General features: G+C 37.3%; 1 protein-coding gene across 3 annotated transcripts in view; it reads right to left on the reverse strand.

Moving 5' to 3' along the window:
* Positions 1-23,387: 23,387 nt before the first annotated feature.
* The window catches only part of RapGAP1 (Rap GTPase activating protein 1), a 486,157-nt gene continuing 483,976 nt past the window's right edge, over positions 23,388-25,568 (reverse strand). For all 3 annotated transcript variants that reach the window (XM_067138544.2, XM_067138543.2, XM_067138545.2), the window contains one exon: positions 23,388-25,476. In XM_067138544.2, coding sequence (XP_066994645.2) covers positions 25,336-25,476 — 141 coding nt within the window. In that variant the 3' untranslated portion in view covers positions 23,388-25,335. The remainder of the gene's footprint in view (positions 25,477-25,568) is intronic.

The raw sequence follows: 25,568 nt of genomic DNA on the forward strand, positions 1-25,568 counted from the left end.
AACAGTTTTGAGACAACAAACATGCTGTAGCTTATTAGACGAAAGGTCAAAGAACACATAGCTCGAAGGAAAATGTAAAACATTTACTATTGTTGCCAATATCGTAGAAATAAAATTATCTAGCGGCCTGACAGACCGATCTTTTGGGTTGAGGGTTAATCTTTACCCTATCTTTCCACCAGTGTGTCTCTTTGTCTTTCACATTTCCTGATGTTCTACTACATACCTTTTCTGCACATACAACCAGTGCTTCCTAAAATCTTTTCCATTCATCTTCGGCATTCCTCATCTCCGTCCTGAGTACCAAGGGTATTATTTCCCTTTGAAATTCTTCTTGTATGCTTTTCTCCTTCAACTTTCATACTTTAATTCTTTTCTCTCTTCTTAATGGGGTTTTTTCAATCTTTCCCACTTTCAATTTTCCTATCACAACTCTATGATCTCCACCAAAGGCTTCTTCAGGCATGGCTGTAGCATCTGAAAGGTTCTTCCGGTGTTTGTTCTCTATGATTATATAATCAATCATGGCCTTTGTTCGTCTGTCTCTCCAACCATACCTTGTAATCTTCTGACTGTTCTTCTTCCTAAACCAAGTGTTTCCAACAATCATTTGGTTCCTCATGCAAAAATCCACCAACAACTCGCTTTCTGGATTTACATTTCCATATCCAAAGAGCCCTACAACATCTTCCTTTCCTTGTCTTTCCATTCCAACTTGTGCATTTTGATCTCCCATCAATAGCACTTCCTTGTCTTCTATCTCTCACTCCACTTCCTCTGAAAAGTCCTCTAGATGTTCATCTATGCAACCCATTTGTGGGGCATACAACTGAAGTAGATCTTTCATGCTATTTTCAAACTGGAGTCTCATCACCATCATCCTATCGCTGACGCATTTTTTATATTCCACATATTCTTGGATTTCCTTTCTAAGTATGATAGCCACTCCATTTTTTGCCTCAGGTCCTCCGCTGTAATACAGCCTGTATCCTTCTTTCAGAAGAAACTCTCCCTTACCCCTCTTCTTGGTCTCACACAGTCCAAGTATGGCTATATTTTTTTCTTTCACGAAGTCAACTAGTTCGTCTGTCTTTCCCGTCAGTGTTAGGACATTTACTGTTGCAATCTTGATGTAGTTTGGTGCTGGTTGCCCACTTCTCACAGTTCTCCTAGCACCTGAGGAGCTGTGCATTGCTTTTTTTAGCAGGGGACGCTCTAACCTTTTCCGGGGCACAATAAGTTCTTGAGGAGCATAATACAGGAGAGTAGAAGAGACAAAGTAAGGAATGAGAAAATCTGGGAAGAAACTGGAGTGGAAAAAGTGAATGATAGAATAGAGAAGAGCCGACTTAGATGATTTGGGCACATAAAGCGAATTGTGATGAAAGAATGCCAAAAAAAAAAAGGTGATGGAAACACAAATGCAAGGAAGGAGAGGCTGTGGACAACCACGATTGAGATGGAAGGACACAATCCAATGCAGTATTATAGAAAGAAACCTGGACTGGGACACAGTGTTAGAGGAGGAGTGGTGGAAAGACCGAAGAAAGTAGAGAGGAACCATATTTGCTACTACCCAGCTACACCTGGAAATGGGAAATGATGATGATGAGTGTCCTTATAATAACACTCATGCATATGTGCTCCACACAAGTACAAGCACCTTCATTATGTTCTATCATTGTTTTGTAACTATAACCCCCTCCCATCAGTCAATTCTGGCTACGCTACCGAGTATTATACATTGTCAGAGGAACAAAATGTTGAGGGTAGCAAAGTCAGGACTTTTAAACTGAAAATTATGAATTAAATTTTAGAGGGGTTGATGGCTATATGCCAGGAATTGAACCAGAAATCTAAGGTGTCTACGCACTCTTGGAGATATTGAGTTAGAGTGATGGTAGTAGGATTAAAGGAAAGAATGGCAAGGTAGTCAGAATATTGGCATAGTCTGTGATGGTATAGTCTGAAAGGTAGTTCAGGATGAGGGATGTGGGAGGAATAAAGGATATAGGGGAGGGGTGAAAGGAGGCAACTTTAGGAAGGCTGGTAGTGATGTGAAAGGTGTAGGAAGGTGTCCCATGGATTATTGTTTGTGCTATTTTATGTCAGAGGAAGATATGGATGAGCCAGATAATTGTTATGGGAATCAGGAGATAGAGGAGTTTATATACGAGACTGAATGTCACACAGAATTAAAGACTCTGTCAACATTCAGGCATATCAGGTCAGCAGTTTGTCTGGGATGGTGGTAAGTTGTAAAGGAAGTTGTGATATGAAACAGATGGTCTTGGATGGGAACAAAAACCTATCTGGAATTTAGGGAGGAGTCCTTGGGAATTGAGGTAAGAGGACATTCCCTTACTCAATATTCATTCTATGATTTTGGAAAGGACAGGGAGAAGGCTTACAGGGTGATAGGAGTAAAGATTGGAGGGAAGTTAAGGAAGAGGAGGGTATTGACTTTACCCCAGTGTTTAGGGTAAACATCAGTGTATAGGACGTAAGTGTATATTATGCTTAGAAGGTCAATGAGGATTGCGCTGCTTCTTGAATATGATCGTAGGAGACCTGGTCAAGCCTGAAGAGATTTTTTTCCTGTTTTGTTCAGGAATTATGTGATTTAATGAGGTGTGATGGCAGAGTTTAAGTGGTGTGTGTAGTCTATGTTAAGGAAGAGGAGAAAGGAGGGTTTGAGTTAGAAGATCAGGACGGGTGTAATTATTAAAGACAAAGTCATCTGGATGGGCGAAGTGAGGATCATGGGATGGGGAGAAAACTGTTTTATAGTGCTTGGCAAAAAAGTTGTGGGTAATTGGGTGATTGGGAGGGTGGAGTATGAGGTAGGTGGGGAGAGGTTTGCTGGTCTTAGTGAGTCTTTGAAAAGTGGTCCAAAATTGTGTAAGTTAATGATAGTCAAATCAAATCAATCAAAATCACTTTATTTGCAAATAAGGTGCCTACCTCAGTGGCAAAAGGTATACAAAAATACATTATCAAGCACTAAATTTTAAATTAACAAAAGAAGACATTTTCCTAAAATGCAGTATTATACTATTAACACTAACAATTTTTCTATTAAACACACAGCTCATCATTAATAAATTTAAATAATTTATGAAATTCTACTCATATCTTCTGTACTTACAAACATAATCAACTCATATACAGTATGTGCAATTACTTCAAATAATACTATACAAACTACCCATCATCATCATCATCATTTCCCAGCTCCAGTTTCCCGGGTGTGGTGTACAAGCGCTCGCCATCTCCTTCTGTCTTCATACATCTTCTGATCCAGTATATCCTCCCATTTGTATCCTCTCCCCTCCACATCTGATCTTACAGTCTCTATCCAACGTTTTCTTGGTCTTCCCTGTGGTCTTCTTCCTACGAGATTAAGGTCGAAATATTTTCTGGCAGGTCTTTCCCTGTTCATTCTCATTATGTGCCCATACCACTGAAGTCTGCGTTTCTTTATGACACTGATAATAGGAACCTCAAAACCAGCTACTTTCCTATTCACTTCATTTCTGATCTTGTCCTTTCTGGTTGTTTGGTTCACGGTTCTAATGAATCTCATTTCAGTTGCTTGGATTCTACTGAAGTCTTTGTTTAGTAGGGTACATGTCTCTAAACCGTACGTGAGGATTGGTACGAAGTAAGTGTGGTACATGATTGTTTTTGCTTTCTGTGATATTTTGCAGTCCCAGAGGAGATTTCGACTTGACTGTAGAAGTTTGATGCTTTCTGAGTCCTGCTGAGTATCTCCTGCCTAACAGTGTTGTCTTTCGATACTGTGCTTCCGAGGTACTTGAAGTGGGAGGCTGATTTGATTTTTTCTCCTTCCAGAAATATATTTGAGCTTGTTCCTTCCCTGTTGATGTCATAAATAATAGTGTAATACCAAAGGAATGGAAGGAATCTATAATAATACCAATTTATAAAGGAAAGGGTGATCAAAGGAAACCAGAGAACTACAGACCAATCAGCCTGACCAGTATAGTTTGTAAAATACTGGAGAGTTTAATAGCAAAGTACATCAGAGGGATATGTGATGAAAAAAAAAAATTGGTTCATGAGGAGCCAGTATGGATTTAGAAAGAAATATTCTTGTGAGGCACAACTGGTGGGATTTCAGCAGGACATATCAGATCCATTGGATTCAGGAGGCCAGTTAGATTGCATAGCCATAGATCTTTCCAAAGCCTTTGATAGAGTGGAACATGGAATATTATTAAAGAAATTGGAGGGAATAGGATTGGACGTAAGGGTTACACGTTGGGTAAAAATATTTCTAAATTCAAGGGTTCAGAAAGTCAAAGTAGGAATTAACGTATCGCAGGAAGAGAAAGTTTGGAAGGGAATTGCACAGGGTAGTATAATCGGTCCGTTACTTTTCTTAATATACGTAAATGATTTAGGGAACAATATAACATCAAAAATAAGATTGTATGCAGATGACATAATTGTTTACAGGGAAATAAATGCCATTGAGGATTGTTCAGAATTACAAAGGGACCTTGAGAGTATCCAACAATGGGTTAAAGAGAATAACATGAAAGTTAATGGAGGCAAATCAACTGTTACAACATTTACAAACAGGAGTTTTAAAACTGAACTTGAATATACTTTGGATGGGGTAGTTATCCCAAAAGATGGCAAGTGCAAATACTTAGGTGTAAGATTTGAAAGTAATTTGCATTGGAAGGGTCATGTGGATGACATTGTTGGGAAAGCATACAGATCGTTACATGTCATAATGAGGCTACTTAAAGGATGCAACAAAGAATTAAAAGAGAAAAGTTACTTGAGTATGGTTCGTCCATTATTGGAATATGCAAACAGTGTTTGGGATCCTCACCAAGAATACCTAATAAAAGAAATAGATAGTGTGCAGAGGAAAGCAGCAAGATTTGTAACAGGGGATTTCAGGAGAAAGAGTAGTGTATCAGAAATGTTAAAGAAACTAGGGTGGGAAACTTTAAGTAAGAGAAGGGAGAAACCTAGACTTACAGGTTTATATAGAGCCTATACAGGAGAAGCAGCATGGGGAGATATCCGTGAGAGGCTTCAGTTGGAAAATAATTATATCGGTAGGACTGACCACAAATATAAAATTAGAAGGAATTTTAGCAGAAGCGATTGGGGTAAATTTTCATTCATTGGGAAGGGTGTGAAGGAGTGGAACAGTTTACCAGGGGTAGTGTTTGATCCTTTTCCAAAATCTGTACAGATATTCAAAAAGAGAATAAACAGCAACAGAGAAAATAAATGAAGTGTTAGAGGGCATTCGACCAGTGCAGGTTATTGTGAATTAAAAATGTGTGTGAAAAAATTAATTCCATCCCCTGGTCTAAGGAGTTTGGACAGCCAAAGTAGGGGACTGACTGTAGGGGTGAAGTACAGTGGGGACTTCGAGGGCCCTGGGACCGCTACGGTAGCTGTGAAGGCCCTTCAGGAACTCTGAAAAGTGGTGGTAAAAGGGGCTCTGGTTAAGACGCAGCAGGTCGTTATGCTACTTAGGTTCCAGAATGGGTAAAGAAAAGAAAAAGTAAATAAATGCAATGTAAATTTTAATCTTATACCAGTTGTACAGTATCATTTGAAGTAATTCCACATACTGTATATCAGATGACTATATTTGTATGTAGTACAGGAGATATTATAAGTAGAAGTTTGTAAACAATGTAAATTTATTAAGGATGAGCTGTGTGTTTAATAGAAAAAATCGTTAGCGTAAATTATATAATATTGTATTATAGGAAAATTTTATTCTCTTGTTAATTTAATATTTAGTGCTTGACAATAATGTATTTTAGTGTACCATTTGCCACCGAGGTAAACACCTCATTTGCAAATAAAGAGATTTTGATTTGATTTGATTTGATTTCCATTGTCTTTGTTTTGCTCATCTTCAGTCCAAAATTTTTGAATGTGTTGTTCCATTCATTAAGTTTCTTCTGAACTTCAGCTTCTGTCTCTCCCCATAAAAGCACATCATCAGCAAATACCAGGGCGTTTGGTTCACTGTCCATTTTCTTGATAGATTTGAAGACCTTGTCCATTACTATTACGAACAGGAGTGGTGACAGAGCACTTCCTTGTTGGACACCTCTGTTTGTTTCAAACCATTTTGATCGTCCGTTGCCTATCTGGACACAGCTGTAGCACTTCTGGTATAGCATCTTGACTTTGTCAATTAAGTACTTTGGCACCTTTAGGTCTTCCAGACATTCCCATATCTTGTTTCGAGGAACACTATCATATGCTTTTTCAATGTCCACAAATGCAATCACAAGATTTCTTCCGTATTCCCAGTACTTTTCTGTCAGCATCTTTACTGCAAAGATAAGATCCACAGTACTTCGACCTTTCCTGAACCCGTGTTATTCTTCCTCAAGCAAAGGTTCCACTATCTTCCTAAGTCTTGTTTCTATGATCTTTTCCAGCAGCTTCAGCGAGTGTGACAACAGCGCGATGCCTCTGTAATTTCCATATTTCCGTCGGTTGCCCTTTTTGAACAGTGGGATGATGACTCCTTTACTCCAATCTTCTGGAATTTTGTTACTTTCCCAAATCACTGATAACATTCTATATAGCCAATTCAAGCCTGGTATTCCAGCTGCTTTTATCATGTCTGAGTTGAGATCATCAAAGCCTGGGGACTTCCCATTTTGCATGCTCTTTAGTGCTGTTCCTACCTCAAGCCATGTTAATGGGTATTTGTTGTTTTTGGCTTCATCTACACTACAGTCATTAGTGGTGGTGTTGCCCCCATCTCCATTTAACAGCATGTTGAAGTACTTCTTCATTTCATCCTTGATCCCTTCCTCTGTTTGTACTAAGCTACCATCATCTGTTTCCAGTGCAAGGATGTTTATATTTTCATTTATTTTACTGTTTACTACTATAAGATTAAAATTTATATTGCATTTTTTGAAAACCATTTTGGTACCTAACAAGCATAAAGATCTGCTGCATCTTAACCAGACCCCTTTTGCTATCGCTTTTCAGAGTTCCTGAAGGGCCTTCACAGCTACCGTAGCAGTCCCAGTGCCCTCAAATCAATCAAAATCTCTTTATTTGCAAATGAGGTGTCTACCTCGGTGGCAAATGGTACACTAAAATACATTATTGTCAAGCACTAAATTTTAAATTAACAAGAGAAGAAGAAAATTTTTTCTAGAATAAAATAATATACAATTTACGCTGACAATTTTTTCTATTAAACAAACAGATCATCCTTAATAAATTTATATTGTTTAAAAAAATTCTACTTATAATATCTCCTATACTTAAAAACATAGTCAACTGATATACAGTATGTGGAATTACTTCAAATAATACTATGCAACTGGTATAAAATTAAAATTTACATTGCATTTATTTACTTTTTTTACCCATTTTGGAACCTTAGTAACATAACGACCTGCTGCGTCTTAATCAGAGCCCCTTTTGCCACCACTTTTCAGAGTTCCTGAAGGGCCTTCACAGCTACCATAGTGGTCCCAGGGCTCTCGAATTATCCCCTGTACTTCACCCCTACAGGCAGTCCCCTACTTTGGCTGTCCAAACTCCATGGACCAGGGGATGGAATTAATTTTTTCACACACATTTTTAAAATTACAATAGCCTGCACTGGTCGAATGCCCTCTAACATTTCATTTATTTTCCCTGTTGTTGTTTATTCTCTTCTTGAATATCTGTACAGATTTTGGAAAAGGATCAAACACTACCCCTGGTAAACTATTCCACTCCTTCATGCCCTTCTCAATTCCTTCTAATTTTATACTTGTGGTCAGTTCTGCCGATATAATTATTTTCCAACTGAAGCCTCTCAAGGATTTCTCCCCATGCTTCTTCTCCTGTGTAGGCTCTATATAATCCTATAAGTCTAGTTTTCTCCCTTCTCTTACTTAAAGTTTCCAACCCAAGTTCCTTTAAAATTTCTGATACACTACTGTTTCTCCTGAAATCCCTTGTTACAAATCTTGCTGCTTTCCTCTGCACACTATCTATTTCTTTTATTAGGTATTCTTGGTGAGAATTCCAAACACTGTTTGCATATTCCAATATTGGATGAACCATACTTAAGTAACTTTTCTCTTTTAATTCTTTGTTGCATCCTTTAAGTAGTAACAATCTGTGTACTTTACCAACAATGTCATCAACATGACCCTTCCAGTGCAAATTACTTTCAAATTTCACACCTAAGTATTTGCACTTGCCATCTTTTGGGATAACTACCTCATCCAAAGTATATTCAAATTCAGTTTTAAAGCTCCTGTTTGTAAATGTTGTAACAGTTGATTTGCCTCCATTAACCTTCATATTATTTTCTTCAACCCATTATTGGATACTCTCAAGGTCCCTTTGTAATTCTGAACAATCCTCAATGTTATTTATTTCTCTATAAACAATTGTGTCATCTGCATACAATCTTATTTTTTATGTTACGTTGTTCCCTAAATCGTTTAGGTATATTAAGAAAAGTAATGGACTGATTATACTACCCTGTGCAACTCACTTCCAAACTTTCTGTTCCTGTGATACATTATTTTCTACTTTGACTTTCTGAACTTTTGAATTTAGAAATGTTGTTATCCAATGTATAACCTTTATGTCCAATCCTATTCCCTCCAGTTTCTTTAATAATATTCCATGTTCCACTCTGTCAAATGCTTTGGAAAGGTCTATGGCTATGCAATCTAACTGGCCTCCTGAATCCAACTGATCTGATAAGTCCTGCTGAAATCCCACCAGTTGTGCCTCACAAGAAAATTTCTTTCTAAATCGATACTGGCTTCTCATGAACCAATTTTTATCTTCACATATCCCTCTGATGTACTTTGCTATTAAACTCTCCAATACTTTACAAACTGCACTGGTCAGGCCAACTGGTTTGTAGTTTTCAGGTTTCCTTTTATCACCCTTTCCTTTATAAATTGGTATTATTATGGATTCCTTCCATTCCTTTGGTATTACACTATTATTTATGACATAGTCAAAGAGAAATTTTAAATGAGCACTAGGTACCACCCCATTGTCTTTTATACCTCTGCAGTAATTTGATCACTCCCTGCTGCTTTTACTTGCTGAAGCAGTTGGATTTCTCTGAAAATATCCTCATTTGGGAATGAGAAGCTTCTTGTTTCCTTATGTGTCTCTCTTCTGTTATCTTCTGTTTCGGATTCCAAATTCTGACAACCTTCTACTGAATCTATGAATTCCCTACTAAGTTTAAATAGATTTGCTTTCTCAATATCTGTTAAAAAGTATTCACCCCCTTCTCCCACCATTGTGGGAATTTGGTTTCCTTTTCCCTTTTGATTCCCAATATATGAATACATCTTTTTCCATTTCCCTTTGTGGTCATTACCCTCATGAAGTATGCCATTTATGTAATTCTCTTTGCTTCCTTTTTCACTCTACTAAGTTTCATTAGCTGTTTTCTAGTTTCTCTATTCTCCCTACCTTCTTTGATTTTCCTGTTTACTACTCTATATTTTTGAAAAAATTTCTTATTTCACTTGTATAATAAACAGGGTCTGAGGTCATTTTACCATTCTTAGCAGGTACAAATCTCTTCTCTCCTTCCCAAATGATTCCTTTGAAGTTTTCCCAAAGTGTATCCCTATTACTCCCTTCACTTATCTAACAACTGAATGGTGATTTAAGGTAAGTCCCAAATTCATCAACTTTAGTTTTTCTGTACAATTTCTTGTCTTGTCTTATCTAAAGATTGTTGATTACAAGGATAATGTCGAGATAAAGGAGGAGACTAAGGTCAAAGAAGTAATAAAATGTACATATGATAATAATGACACAATAAGTTACAAAAGTTGAAAACTAGAAAAGCAGCTGGAATTGATCAGATTTCTGGGGATATACTAAAGACAATGGGTTGGGATATAGTACCATATCTGAAGTACTTATTTGATTATTGTTTGGTCGGAGGAGCTATACCAGATGAATGGAGAGTTGCTATAGTAGCCCCTGTGTATAAAGGAAAGGGTGATAGATATAAAGCTGAAAATTACAGGCCAGTATGTTTGACATGCATTGTATGCAAACTTTGGGAAGGCATTCTTTCTGATTACTGTATATTAGACATGTTTGTGAAATTAATAACTGGTTCGATAGAAGGCAATTCGGTTTTAGGAAAGGTTATTCCACTGAAGCTCAACTTGTAGGATTGCAGCAAGATATAGCAGATATCTTGGATTCTGGAGGTCAAATGGACTGTATCGCGATTGACCTGTCTAAAGCATTTGATAGGGTGGATTATGGGAGACTACTGGCAAAAATGAGTGCAATTGGACTAGACAAAAGAGTAACTGAATGGGTTGCTATATTTCTAGAAAATAGATCTCAGAGAATTAGAGTAGGTGAAACTTTATCTGACCCTGTAATAATTAAGAGGGGAATTCCTCAAGGCAGTATTATCAGACCTTTATGTTTTCTTATATATATATATATATATATATATATGATATGAGTAAAGAAGTGGAATCGGAGGTAAGGCTTTTTGCGGATGATGTTATTCTCTATAGAGTGATAAATAAGTTACAAGATTGTGAGCAACTGCAACGTGACCTCGAACATGTTGTGAGATGGACGGCAGGCAATGGTATGTTGATAAACGGTGTTAAAAGTCAGGTTGTGAGTTTCACAAATAGGAAAAGTCCTTTGAGTTTTAATTACTGCGTTGATGGGGTGAAAGTTCCTTTTGGGGATCATTGTAAGTATCTAGGTGTTAATATAAGGAAAGATCTTCATTGGGGTAATCACATAAATGGGATTGTAAATAAAGGGTACAGATCTCTGCACATTGTTATGAGGGTGTTTAGGGGTTGTAGTAAGGATGTAAAGGAGAGGGCATATAAGTCTCTGGTAAGACCCCAACTATAGTATGGTTCCAGTGTATGGGACCCTCACCAGGATTACCTGATTCATGAACTGGAAAAAATCCAAAGAAAAGCAGCTCGATTTGTTCTGGGCGATTTCTGACAAAAGAGTAACGTTACAAAAATGTTGCAAAGTTTGGGTTGGGAAGAATTGAGAGAAAGAAGAAGAGCTGCTCGACTAAGTGGTATGTAAAATTCTAAATTCCCATGGAGGGAATTAGATATTTTTCACCAATAGAGCATGTCAAAGCATATCAGATGTAAGGCTTTTCAGGCGTTTGACCTAAGACGAAACGCTGGTTAATAGAGCAAACGCCTGAAAAGCCTTACATCTGATATGTTTTGAGATGCTCTATTGGTGAAAAATATCTTTTTCCCTCCATGGGAATTTAGAATTTTCCATTCGGAATTGCTAGGCGGGCAATAATTCCATTGTGGAGATTTATCTCCTGTATGCAGTTATCAGACTGTGCCTCATAAGTAGGCTTCTGATAAGCTCACCTGCATACACCCAGCGTCAGTGGGTAGGGTCTGACACATCCCACTCTGATGAGTCTAGTGTCAGACCTAAGACAAAACACTGGTTGATAGAGCAAACGCCTGAAAAGCCTTACATCTGATATGTTTTGTAAGTGGTATGTTTCGAGCTGTCAGCGGAGAGATGGCGTGGAATGACATTAGTAGACGAATAAGTTTGAATGGCGTTTATAAAAGTAGGAAAGATCACAATATGAAGATAAAGTTGGAACTCAAGAGGACAAACTGGGGCAAATATTCATTTATAGGAAGGGGAGTTAGGGATTGGAATAACTTACCAAGGGAGACGTTCAATAAATTTCCAATTTCTTTGAAATCATTTAGGAAAAGGCTAGGAAAGCAACAGATAGGGAATCTGCCACCTGGGCGGCTGCCCTAAATGCAGATCAGTATTGATTGATTGGGTATTGATTGATTGATTGTGTGACCCTCTTATTAAGCATTTTCAGTACCAGTCCTACATCCATTATTACAGCCTTATGGTCACCTATTCCTTCAATTACCTCAGTTTTAACAATTTCCCATTGTTTAAACAAAAATACATCTAGTAAGTTATTGAAACGAGTTGGTGTTTGTACTATTTGTGTAGATACTCCCTCCCAAATTAACTTATTTGCCAGTTTCTGTTCATAGGCTTCAATTGAAGTTCCATTCCATTCAACTTCAGGCAAGTTCAAATCTCCCCCAATTATTACCACATCATTATTATTGTTTTTATGAGAATAACATACTATTTTCTCATTTCCATGTCTCTTTCCTCTCTTCCAGGGCTGTATGTTCCTGTGATTCCCACCTCCTTCATATTATCACAAAGTAATTTTATCCCTAATGTTTCATCCCTTTCATTGGTAAACCATTCATGTGAGCAATAAGTTTCCTTCACCAGAAGAAACAACCCCACTCCCATTTTATCTCCTTGGTCTCTACAATAGACTGTATACCCTTCTGGAAATACTGCTCTATTACCCACCCCTTCTCTCAACCATGGTTTCACTCCTTCACCGCATCAATCTCATAAGATTCCATCAATGTACTGAATTTTAATTGCTTATTTACTATACTTTGTTGGTTAACTCGTTACATTTGATACCTTTAATGTACATTGATGTTCCTGTAGGGTGGTCAGGTCTTTAGTTTTAGTATAGACCTGATAATAGGGAGGTCTGGATGTTTGGAAAGGTGGTATGAGTGACGGGGAATGTGAATTTCGTCAGAAGTAACTGTTGCTTTTTCTATTCGGGTGATAAAAAAGATAGGAGGTAAAGTAGCAACACAGAAGAGGGTAAGTTTTGTGAAAAGATGTATTCATATATTAGAAATCAAATGGAAAAAGAATCCAAATTCCCACAATGGTGGGAGAAGGGGGTGAGCACTTTTTAACAGATATTGATTTAAAAATATTTTTTTTTGCTATTAGCTTTACGTTGCACCGACACAGATAGGTCTGATTGGAATAATAACAATAAGTTAATTTATTAATTTGACCACCTAATCAATACAATAAGTCTTGTCTTTGTTGATTTACATTGACATGTTAACTAGCTTGATGCTAGTCCCTTTAATTTTTGGACTTTTGGACTCCTTATAGGATGACTCAGACATCACCATGAATTAACTGAAAATGATCTCTGGAAAGTTTACAGGGGAGACTGGTGGCCCAAAAAATCAAAACAAATAGCAGTGCCAGCATTTCTTGACGTCAATAACATTTCTAATATGAGATGATGGCAAAAAATTTTGAAAAGCATTCCTCATTGCTTTAAGAACATATTCACAAACTGTCATCTCTGAAATAAAATTATCAATAGGTTAATTAATCTAAAATTCAAGATATTGCAGGAACCACTCCCGACTTGTTCTGTCAAATAATTTTTACTGTGCTTAGCATTCAAAAGAATTTTGACAGATGATCTGGTATATAGCAGATTCAATGTGGCTGTAATGTTTACATTTGATAGTTGTCCAGCTCCATGGATAAATGGTTAGCGTACTGGCCTTTGGTCACAGGGGTCCCGGGTTCGATCCCGTCAGGGTCGGGAATTTTAACCCTCATTGGTTAATTTTCCTGACACGGGGGCTAGGTGTATGTGTTGTCTTCATTATCATTTCATCCTCATCATGACATGCAGGTCGCCTACAGGCGTCAAATCAAAAGACATGCACCTGGCAAGCCTAACCCGTCCTGGAATCTCCCGGCACCAAAAGCCATATGCCATTTCATTTGATAGTTGTGCTTTGATCCATGTAAGAGTGGCTGTTTGTTGGCAGCTAGTGTTCAGTTGTTTTTAGATGTTTGGTAATTTCTTTAAAAAATGGTGACATTAGGTTTGTTCCAGCACGGTACCAAATTGATTCTGAATGCGCAGTAGCATACATACTGTTCCAACAGAAATCCAAAACTGGCTCTGAACTGTGAGTTCTGAATTCAAGCTGTTCCAACTACATTCAGAACCAGTTCTGAATAAATTCTAACAGTTCTTAGTCAAGACTAGGGACTGTGGGTTCTGGTCATGTGCATTACATTCAACCAATGACAAGCATGATAACATACTTCACATTTGAATAATGAGGTCATCTATCATTACGAGTTTTGTAACGTAATTCCTTAATGGCATTGTCAAAGTTCAGAATTGTAATTTCTGTATGTCAACAAAATATTATCAATTCTCAAACTGTTCTACTCATTAAACAGAAATCTGGACTAGTTCATAATTGGTTCGGAATTGTTTGTTGGGAAAAACCTATGATTTTCATTTCACTACGTCAGGTAGTTCGGGTTGACAAGGGTTGATGTAGTGTTCAAGAAAGTAAAACAAAAAGTTTGAATACTCCGATAACTATATTCTTTCTCTTGTTCATAATCCTCTGTACTTCTCTTGATAATTTTCTTTTCCTTTCTCACTTCTCTACCAAAAGTACTTTTTTTCTTTATTCGCAGGATTTGCGTGGTGTGAAAATGGGAAACCACAGGAAACCATCTTCAGGCCTGCTGACGGTAAGATTCAAACCCAGTATCTCTTGAATACTAGCTCACAGCTGCGCAACCCTAACCGCATGGCCAACTCGCTCAATCTGAACAAAATAATAATCACTGATGCTTTCAAGGCCCATACTTATAGATATTATACTATATAGGCTTTTGGGCTTATGCTGTGTTAAGAAAATAAGGTGAAATTCATTACGTTTCGCAGAGAACTGTGCTCTGCGTCATCAGAAGAAAGTCTTGACTGTCCACGAGAAAGGCTTCTTAAACAATGACTTTTTTGAAATTAGACATTATAATAGAAGTGGAAATGGTACGTTAATTCATCACCGGATGGCTCCTCAGAGGTGGCACAGTGCTAGCGTTCGAAGCGGAAGCTGACCGAACCATCAGAATCAGTCTAAGAGGGTCCCATAACATGTGTATGTAACATATGACATTGACACAAGTCTGGAATGAAACATCTGGCGATGAGGATGTTCAAGGGTAATGGTTACAGCGATTTGCAGATTCATAGAGCCCTGCATCCCAGAGAAACGACCAAGAAAAGCTCGCAGCAGGAAGAAGTGAAGGGAACTGCCTACTTGCCTTACATTCACAACACCACAGATCGAATTGCCAAGGTCCTTGGAAGTATGTATTGAATAGGTGACAAAATAAACCATTTAGCATCCTACATTGCCAAGGTCCTCCGCAAACACAATATAAAAACCGTGTTTGGCACCGCCACTAAAATTGCTCACAGTCTGAGTAAAACCAAGGACAAATTGTCCCCACTTTTACATCCTGGGATATACGAAATTCCCTGTACTTGCTGTAAGGTATACATCGGCCAAACATGCCGGTCCATTGGTACCCGTATCAAGGAACATGAACGTAATATTCGTCTTAACCAGCCAGACAAATCGGCAATAGGTGAGCACGCTCTATCGTCGGGTCATGATGTCACATTCCAAGATGCTCGAGCTCTTACCCACACTAGACACTACAGATCCAGGATTATACGGGAAGTTGTGGAAATACGTAGAAATCCTAACAGCTTCAACAGGGACACCAGCTATCAATTAAGATATCCATGAGAGGCTTCAGTTGGAAAATAATTATATCGGCAGGACAGACCACAAATATAAAATTAGAAGGAATTTTAGCAGAAGTGATTGGGGTAAATTTTCATTCATTGGGAAGGGTGTGAAGGAGTGGAACAGTTTACCAGGGGTAGTGTTTGATCCTTTTCCAAAATCTGTACAGATATTCAAGAAGAGAAGGTTATTGTAAATTAAAAAATGTGTGTGAATAAATTAATTCCATCCCCAGGTCTAAGGAGTTTGGACAGCCAAAGTAGGGGACTGCCTGTAGGGGTGAAGTACAGTGGGGACTTCGAGGGCCCTGGGACCGCTACGGTAGCTGTGAAGGCCCTTCAGGAACTCTGAAAAGTAGTGGCAAAAGGGGCTCTGGTTAAGACGCAGCAGGTCATTATGCTACTTAGGTTCCAGAATGGGTAAAAAAAATAAAAAATAAAAAAATAAATGCAATGTAAAGTTTAATCTTATACCAGTTGTACAGTATCATTTGAAGTAATTCCACATACTGTATATCAGTTAACTATATTTGTAAGTAGTACAGGAGATATTATAAGTAGAATTTTGTAAACAATATAAATTTATTAAGGATGAGCTATGAGTTTAATAGAAAAAATTGTTAGCGTAAATTGTATAATATTGTATTATAGGAAAATTTTCTTCTCTTGTTAATTTAATATTTAGTGCTTGACAATAATGTATTTTAGTGTACCATTTGCCACCGAGGTAGACACCCCATTTGCAAATAAAGAGGTTTTGATTTTGATTTTGAAGTAATACCTGGTTGCCAGCCATTAAGGATTTACGTAGGTAGTTCCCTTCCCTGTCCCTTCACTAGTGTCATTTTGTCTCAGTGTTTTCCAAATTCGTACGTTCCTCATTGCCAGATGTTTCATTCCAGACTTGTGTCAATGTCATATGTTATGTACACATGTTAAGGGACTCTCTTAGACTGATTCTGATGGTTCGGTCAGCTTCCGCTTCGAATGCCAGCACTGTGTCACCTCCAAGGAGCCATTCGGTGATGAATGAACGTACCATTTCCACTTCTATTATATCATCTAATTTCAAAAAGTCATTGTTAAAGAAGCCTTTCTCTTGGACAGTTGAGATTTTCTTCTGATGACGCAGAGCACAGTTCTCTGTGAAACGTAAAGAATTTCACCTTATTTTCTTGACACGGCATAAGCCAAAAAGTATCATGTCTAAAATAATAGTCATTGGCACAGTTAAAAACTAAACTGGGTGTTGACGGAGGTAATGTCCACTAGAAAGCAGAAAGGATGATCAAGACTGGAATACATATATGGAAAGAAGTGAGGATGATCATCTTCATGCATACATGTACTTGACCTAGTGGTCTGTTAATGACTCTATAGAGCATTCTCTTGCCAACATTTCATGGGCCATCAGTTGGATCTTGTTCCTTTATTTATTTATTTATTTATTTACTTATTTTTGACTTTCCCCAACTCAAGATTGCCCCTGAAGACAAAGCATACAAAAAACAAGACAGATTTTCAAAGTAATTGTGAGTTGATTACATAATGTTGGTAAGCATATTCGACAAACACTGATCAGCCAGAACATTATGACCACCTACCTACTATTTATGTAAACCCATCCAAGGGATAGCAGCATCACCTGATGAGGAATGACTGCTAGTCAGACATGCACAGTGTATGTAGTATCAGTGAGCATGCTGTCCACGTGTAGAATGCGGAAGGGGCACAATCTATCCGAGTTTGACCGAGAGCAGATTGTGATGGCCCAGAGGCTCGGCATGAGCATTTCGGAAACTGCACTACTTTGCAAGTGATAAATATCATTATGGATCAGTATTGAAGATACTATATGTAGGATGCTAATTGGTTTATGATATCACCTATTCAATACATTAAAATTTTAAACAATTAGGAATTTATCTTTATTTCCATATGAGACATGTTTCGTCTTTCATTGAAGGCATCATCAGTCACAGTACTACCTCAAGGCATAAATCAGGTATCTGATTTGTAATTAAATTGTAATTACTAAGAAATAATACTGACATATTACATTAGGGATAGTCAATGAGAAAAACAATGTTCATTGATAATATGGACACCAACACATCAGCCGTTGGCTGTAAATTAACAGTTGTGAAGGATAACAGCATCAAAATGTTGGACGTTGTAGGCTGGGCAGACTGGTAAAATAGGACAGGCAGTGAACTGTGTTGGAACTAATATCAAACTTTAATGCTGGGCAGAGTACAAATGTGTGTCTGAACACACAGTGCACCGAACAGGTGGATTAGAATAAAAACTTTGTTACCGGTATTACAAATATTACACTCCTAAGGATGTTAACAACCACTACATCGGCAACTATGACTGAAATGGGCATGTGACCATCGTCCTTGGACTTTGGCACAGAGCGTTGCATGGTCTGATGAATCCCGATGCCTTCTTCATCATGCCACTGGGAGGGTGCGAATCCGTCATCTTCCAGGGGAACAGCTCCTTTCTCATATACCTTATTGGGTTATGTTTCCAATGTTTTGAAACTTATCATCAGATCTATTGTAAAGCCCTTTTGGTGGTCTTTGAAGGCTATCATATCAATTCGGTGAGTGCTGCCTGAACCTCTTCGAAGAATGTAAAGCCTGAGTCCCGTAATGCTTGAGCAGTGGCAGATCGTATTTTATGATGACTTGTATTTCGTAGAGCTTCTCCATGTGAGCAGTAACCGAGGACATGAGCAAGAGTTTCTACCTCGTTGTGGAAGCGCCGACAGTGGTTAGTGTCCATGGTCCTGCTTGGAATAGCTTGTACATCTGCTACGTCATCGTTGCCAACCATACTATCTGGATCGTACATGTACGATAATTTGATGCTGTGTACTATCATACAATCCAACCCACGCCTATTGTATGATCCTATGACATATCGTAAATTTTGTCTTGTTTTCCCCTTAAAATGCATAGATTTTTGTTATGTTCTATCATAGATGACAAGTAGGAAAGAGAGGGAGAGGCTTTTTGAATAATGAGATTCCCAATGGGAATTTACCAAGAATGGGCTCTATTCTTTCTGAGTTACTTCATGGTCTCGTGCCTGTACTGTAATCAATGGATCATGTCTTCAGCAGATTGACGATGACTGGAGGAAATTACACTTTGTCAACGTCAATAATGATATTAAAGCCAGCTCTGAAATGGATTACTTTTGGGCTAAGTTACAAGAGGTGAAAAACACTTTTGGTGAGTGTGAATTTATATACCAATTTAATGGTCCGTTATTGGACATTATAAATTTTCCAGCTAACTCATTCTTGGTCGCCTGCGTTTCCCGCACTTCCAGAATTTATACTCTCTGTTTTGTCATTCCCTCACTCGAAACCTGACTGTGAAAGAATATTCAGAAAAATTAATCTCATTAAAGTCAAAAAAGCAAAAACAGGAATAGGCTAATTACTTCTATGGTGAATGGATAGATGAATGAGCTTGGGTGGTGTCTTTAAAAGAAAGAAAGATCACCATATGAAGGTAAAGTTGGAATTCAAGAGGACAAATTGAGGCAAATATTTGTTTATAGGAAGGGGAGTTAGGGATTTGAATAGTTTACTAAGGGAGATGTTCAATAAATTTTCACACTTTGCAATCATTTCAGAAAAGTCTAGGAAAACAACAGATAGGGAATCTGTCACCTGCCCTCAGTGCAGATCAGTAGTGATTGATTGATTGATTGATTGATTGATTTAAAAATTGTGATGAAATTAAAAAATGAGGTGATGATCATTATAAAAGTTTTTATGCTGGAGGTCTTTTTGTTGTCACTTCCTCATTGTCCATTGATGCAGTTCAAACATATCTGTACACAGTTGACTCTCAATTATTGTGTTAAGTGAGAGGCTAACTTTATGTGAGTTGCTAGTGAAGATGAACTGTCTGATTTATAATATGTAATGTGGATAATGAAAACCAAATTAAGAATTTTAAAAAATGTGACTAACAGGAAGCATTTAAGCCAGGTTTTCGATGATGAAAATAACTTACGTTAGATGGTCCACTTGATCTTTTTAATGAAAAACCTTAACACGCACTATATACAATCGTGTGTCTGATGTTTTTTGATTATTATACTGAGGATGACCCTATGTTTGGGTTGAAACATGTCTAATAGAAAGCTCATCTTAACCAGACGTATATTACATATTGATTAGGAGGATAATTAAACACAATTTGACAATTTGTAAAAAATTCCACACCAACTCACCACTGCTAGAAACATACCACATAGTCAAACATCTTGTCTCCTTACTCCAAGTCTTCCCAACCCAAAGTTTGCAACATTTTCCTAACACTATTCCTTTGTCGGAAATCACCCAGAACAAATCGAGCTGCTTTCCTTAGAATTTTTCTAGTTCTCGTATCAAGTAGTCCTGGTGAGCGTCCAGTACACTGGAGCCATACTCTAACTGAGGTCTTACCAGAGACTTATACGTTCTCTCCTTTACATCCTTTACCCCTAAATACTCTCAAAGCATGTGAAGAGATCTATAACCTTTCTTAACATCCTTATTAATATGATTACTCCAATGAAGATCATTCCTTATACCAACACCTATGTACTTATATTGTTCCCTATGAGGTACTATCACCCCATCAACACAATAATTAAAACTGAGAGGAGTTTATGTCTTGGTGAAACTTAAAACTTAACTTTCCATCCCATTTATATTCATACCATTGTCTGCTGTCCATCTCCGCAAGGGTATATAAACTGCTGATTTTCTGGTCTCTGCGCCACTTCAGTAACAGCTATCAGTGTGTAAATTATGTAGCAGGGGGTGGGAAGCGCCTCTTTCTTCGGGCAGCAGTTCAACCACCAGGTAATGGCCGTCTTATAACTTATTTTCTTGCCAGCTCAGCAGTTTAACCCTCGGGGCGGGTTCGAAACCTTCTACCATGTAACTTTCCTCTAAAATGTAAAAGACTCTTGATTTAAATTCTGCCTCTGTAACTACAAATTGGGATAGAGAGTGCCTAACCCTCTCGAGCTCCCTTTCATATTATTTTGAGGTGACTACGTTTTCCCAACCATTTTTCTTCATTTCATAATGTAATAGTTTTCCTATCGTGTCACCTCTTTAGTATGGGATTAGCCCTTGCATAAGCGGCCTAAAGCCAAATTAGGTTTTAATTAAGTATATTCGGAGTGCCAGTTACGCCTCCACTCAAGTTTGTATTTTGGGGCCTTGTAATTTTCCTGTTTATTTACTAAATCGGCCTCAGTAGGTTGGGTATTTTTACCCCTGTGTTTATGTCCTTAGAGGACAGCTTGAAGGTGGAATTTGGTGTGGCCTTTGATAGGCTGGAACTTTGAGAGCGGGTTGCTCTTCCAAAAAAAAATTGTTTCTGTGTGCCTCGAGGAGGCTTTTACTATGTAATTGGGAGCAAGTGCTCTTGAGCATGATTGGGGTCTTCTGCCCCTTGGTTGAATCTTGTATACGAGTAATGTTGGGCTAATTGCTCAAGAATTGTGTGTCTGGCTCTCGGAGCCCAAATCCTGTAACACTGTAATTGTACATTCTCGATTTGTTGCTAGGCTACTGAGTACCTGTTATATTTGTTATTTCTTGATCTTGAAAAGAAAATATAACCTTGTGAAATTTTAAATTAACTTTAATTTCGTAGATTGAGACCTATTCATCCCAGCACCTTCTTTCACCTCTAACTACCACGGATAACTCCGTAACAATGTATGTAATGTTCATTATGCATGGCAAAGGAACTAATTTGCAATACTTTAGGTGTGAAATTATGGTTAATAAATAATTTAATACAGTAAATGAATTATTTTAAGATGCAGCAAGTAAGTGACGGTATGGGACTCAACTAATGCATTCATTCTTTTAAATGTGCTCAAGGTACAATGTGCTGTGTCGTAGTGCTGCAGTACAATTTCAATTGCAAGCCAGTTCATTTGGCAACCAAGGCGAGTGTGACTAGGCAATGACGTTACTTCTGCTTTAGTCTGTCCAAAAGGTGGCCCAGAAAATAGTAAGGATAAGAGTCCTGGATGAATAATGTGGAATACAATGATACTCTGATGAGTAAACACTCCATTTTTTATTTATCCAATGTAAACTAGGAACACACGCTTAACTTTATAGAAGAAAATGTATGGAAAGGATCAAATGAAATTGAGGCAATGGGTGCAATAACCACTTAAGTCTACTCAAGTCGTTTTTCTGGCGAATGCATTTTTATAATCCCCATTATGTTCTTCATCTATCCTCCAAATATTATTTCATTATGTCAATGCTAGATGGCAGGAGCTTGCATTATATACAGCTGTGTAGCAAGTCGTTCTTCCAGCAAATAGCTGGGCTGACTTATGCGCTTCGACGCGGCGGTATCGCACAAGCGCAGGAATAAGTGAGTGTTGTTTTGTGACTGTTGCATGTGGATTTGGTAGTTTTATTTTGTAAAGATGTGTGATCAGGAGGCAGAATGAACGAATGAACGAACAATGCAGAATAAAGGAAAGAAGAGATTACTTCAACGAGACTCTTGGAAACGTCAGAACAAAGCCAAGAGGAATTGTAGTGACAGCTATGTGAGTACTAGTGGCAAGAGAAATTACCACACATTTTTTTCCCAGAGAAAGATAGGAAGAAATGTTTAATTTGTTTTGGGAACTGCCTGATAAGATAGTGCAGGACACTTTTCTTTGTGGCCTCATTGATAAAAAGGCTTGAAGTTAACAAAGAAAAATTATGTTCTTTCTTTACTCAAGTTTTTAAAACCGGAGAATGCAGAGGCACTTAAGCACATATTAGAGAAAGAGACTATTGCAGAGGAAAGTGAACTGCAAAGTGAAATCAGTGAGCGTCGGGAAAACATTCGAGAATGAACATTCATAAACTCCTGTTTTGTGACTATATTATTAGTATTATTATTATAGGAATACATTTTACTCGCAATGCCAGTGTATATGAAATCATTTAATCATTATTCTCTGATCGAAATTTCTTTCAAAAGTGCATTATTAAGAAAATAGTTTATCTTTTTGTAAATTCTACATATACTGCATATATATTATAATGTTATTATAAAAATATACTTATTAATCAGTACAGGGTAGCTGTTTTCCTGTATTAAATTATTCTGAACAAATCTACTGCCCATAAATGCCAATTTAAGGTGGCTGATTGTCAGTCTATGCAATAACAACTTAAGTAAACTCACATTTAAATCAAAATATTTAAGAACTTGTGAAATTTAAATTCACAGTGCAATGGAAATATTGTTAAGGACTGTCGTTAAATTAGAAGTATAAATTAAGATGTCCATAAATGAAAAACTACCGGGCGAGTTGGCCGTGCGCGCAGAGGCGCGCGGCTGTGGGCTTGCATCCGGGAGATCGTGGGTTCGAACCCCACGATCGGCAGCCCTGAAGATGGTTTTCCGTAGTTTCCCATTTTCACACCAGGCAAATGCTGGGGCTGTACCTTAATTAAGGCCACGGCCGCTTCCTTCCAACTCCTAGGCCTTTCCTATCCCATCGTCGCCATAAGACCTATCTGTGTCGGTGCGACGTAAAGCCCCTAGCAAAAAAAAAAAAAAAAAAAAAAAAAAATAAAAAAAATGAAAAACTTGGATATTTACAGTGTTTCAAAACTTTGGATTGTTTTTCTCCAAACATTGTTTTCAGACTTAAGTTGTTATTGCACCCATCGCCTCAATTCCAGTATATATGTAAATATAAGGAAAGAAATATATGAAGAAATTGTTCCCTTGTACTTCAAATCCTGTCTACCTCACAAAGTTAGGACAAGGTGGGGTGTATGAATAAGATGGGCCAATAACACACAAAATGAAGAAAATAACGTTGCTACATAATTTAATCTGTTTAAATTATATACATGTGCAATTTACAGGGAAGCTAAGCATCCAATGACATCTTACATCACATTTTTCAATTTCTTGCCTAAGGTCATCTCTCCTTAAACTATTCGAACTGGCTGACATTGCTTTTCTTTTTGTAAAATATCATTATACTTTTTTAAAATGATTTTTTATTTGGTAGTTTTATATATGAAAACAATCGCTCCTCTTTACTTAACATATTTACATTGAGAAGCAAGACACACTGTCTGACTTAAGGAATGTTAGCTTTGGTACATTGGTTTGTGGAGTTCAATCACTGGCTGAGTGTTTAAAATATGTGATGATACTTCATGAGATTTTATTGTTATTCAACACAAAATCAGTCTTTCATCAAAACAAAATAAAAAATGAAATCGTTACTTTTTTATTTTGGATAATAAACACTCAAAACTAAACTCAAAATTAAGGTCTATGTAGAAAGGTTTTGCTAGAACATTAAATATGAACATTATGTTTATACACTTAAAAATAATAAATGAATGTGTTCGATGAACTACAGTTTGTACAAATGACATTTATCTGGTTTTAAATTCAATGTACTATAAATCATCATTTAATAGGAGAGAGATAATTATAAAAATGCACTTGAAAGCATTCTGCCACCTGAAACAGAGTTGGAATTTAAATAAATTCAACATGAGATGAACAACAACAGCAGGCAATTTTGGATACAATGGAATACATGGGCACTTCAATGGATGGTACAAAATCTGTACATGTTGAGTGTAAGTCACTACACTATCCTTTTTAGTTTTTACCTTTCATAATAGAACTACAATTGCGTTTTTTGTAGAAAACGGACATATGATATTTAAGAATATCATAGATGAAATGTTTGGATTAGTAGGCCTAAACTCCATTTCAACTACAGTATGTACAAAATAAATTTAACAATTTAAGAGGTTTCAAAGAGGAAACTGAACACTATCATGCCTCCCAGATGACAAAAAATGCATTTGTAATGTAACAAAGAATATTTTCTGCCAAATTAAAAAACACGATCGTTCTCAAGCAAACTTCTAATTCAAGAGAAGTCGCTCAAAATTAAAGTTTACAGTAAATATCAACTTACAAAATATGGACAGTGTCTAATGTGTGGATTCTATTGTAGACATTTTAATCACATGTCAGTGTTAACAAACGTTTACTTATTGTGTTCTGAAAGGATCTTTTAGTCAGCCTAACCAATATACATAGACCTTCTCAAAAAAACTACGAGAGATTACGTAGATTCCTCTCTTCTTTTCTTTCAGTATTATCAACAGTGATAAATAAATAACTATATAATAAAAATATTAAATCCTTTTTTCACTTTCTTTATGTCTTTCTACAAGGGTTAAACAAAAAATGAGACTATTCATTTTACTGGTGAAATTATCACCACTATACACAAACAAGAACACTTTGTACATATAAGAATGCCCAGACTGAAGTGAGCTGAAAGAAAGAAGCACACCTCACTGCTGGCAAACAGTATTTAACGTTTTTTAGATCTCCAAGCAATAACAGGTAGGAAAGCAGAGTAGGCACACTAAGATGTCCGACTTTATAAGATAGCAGGATGTTGTCAAGAAGCTTGGAGACGAGGCCGGCATCACGTAGTGGAAGAATGCTACTTGCACACCGAAGCAGTATTACATAAATTGCACAGATTTTTCCAACTGACTGGACTATATGCTTGTCTGACTGTCTATCTGTCTCTGTTTTCCATTTTGTGGCAACAATGACTGATGATTTTACCACAAAGAGAAATTCACTGACAAAAATAAAATTCTCTTCTATCGAGTATTCTTCATGACACAGATGTAGAGCGCTGAGTTTCAGGAATTGGTATTATGAGTGGATATGAATGAATTGGCCACTACACACAGACTGCACTACTTGTTACACTGGAGACCCTTCACCGCCACTACCATAGTCTTTGAGAAGGTCTCGTAAACGGAGTATCTCCTTCGAGGCTGCAGCCAGATCTGATTGTAGTTGCAACTCTTTCTCACGCAATTGCTTGATGTCCCTTTGACAAGTCTGCAAACATACACACAAATTATTTTAGATGTGAAAAGAAGAGAAAACCAAGGAGAAAATTGAACTATTATTAAGATACAGACAGCAATAAC

Source organism: Anabrus simplex, chromosome 1 (genome assembly GCF_040414725.1).
Source record: "Anabrus simplex isolate iqAnaSimp1 chromosome 1, ASM4041472v1, whole genome shotgun sequence".
Taxonomy (NCBI): Eukaryota; Metazoa; Arthropoda; class Insecta; order Orthoptera; family Tettigoniidae; genus Anabrus; species Anabrus simplex.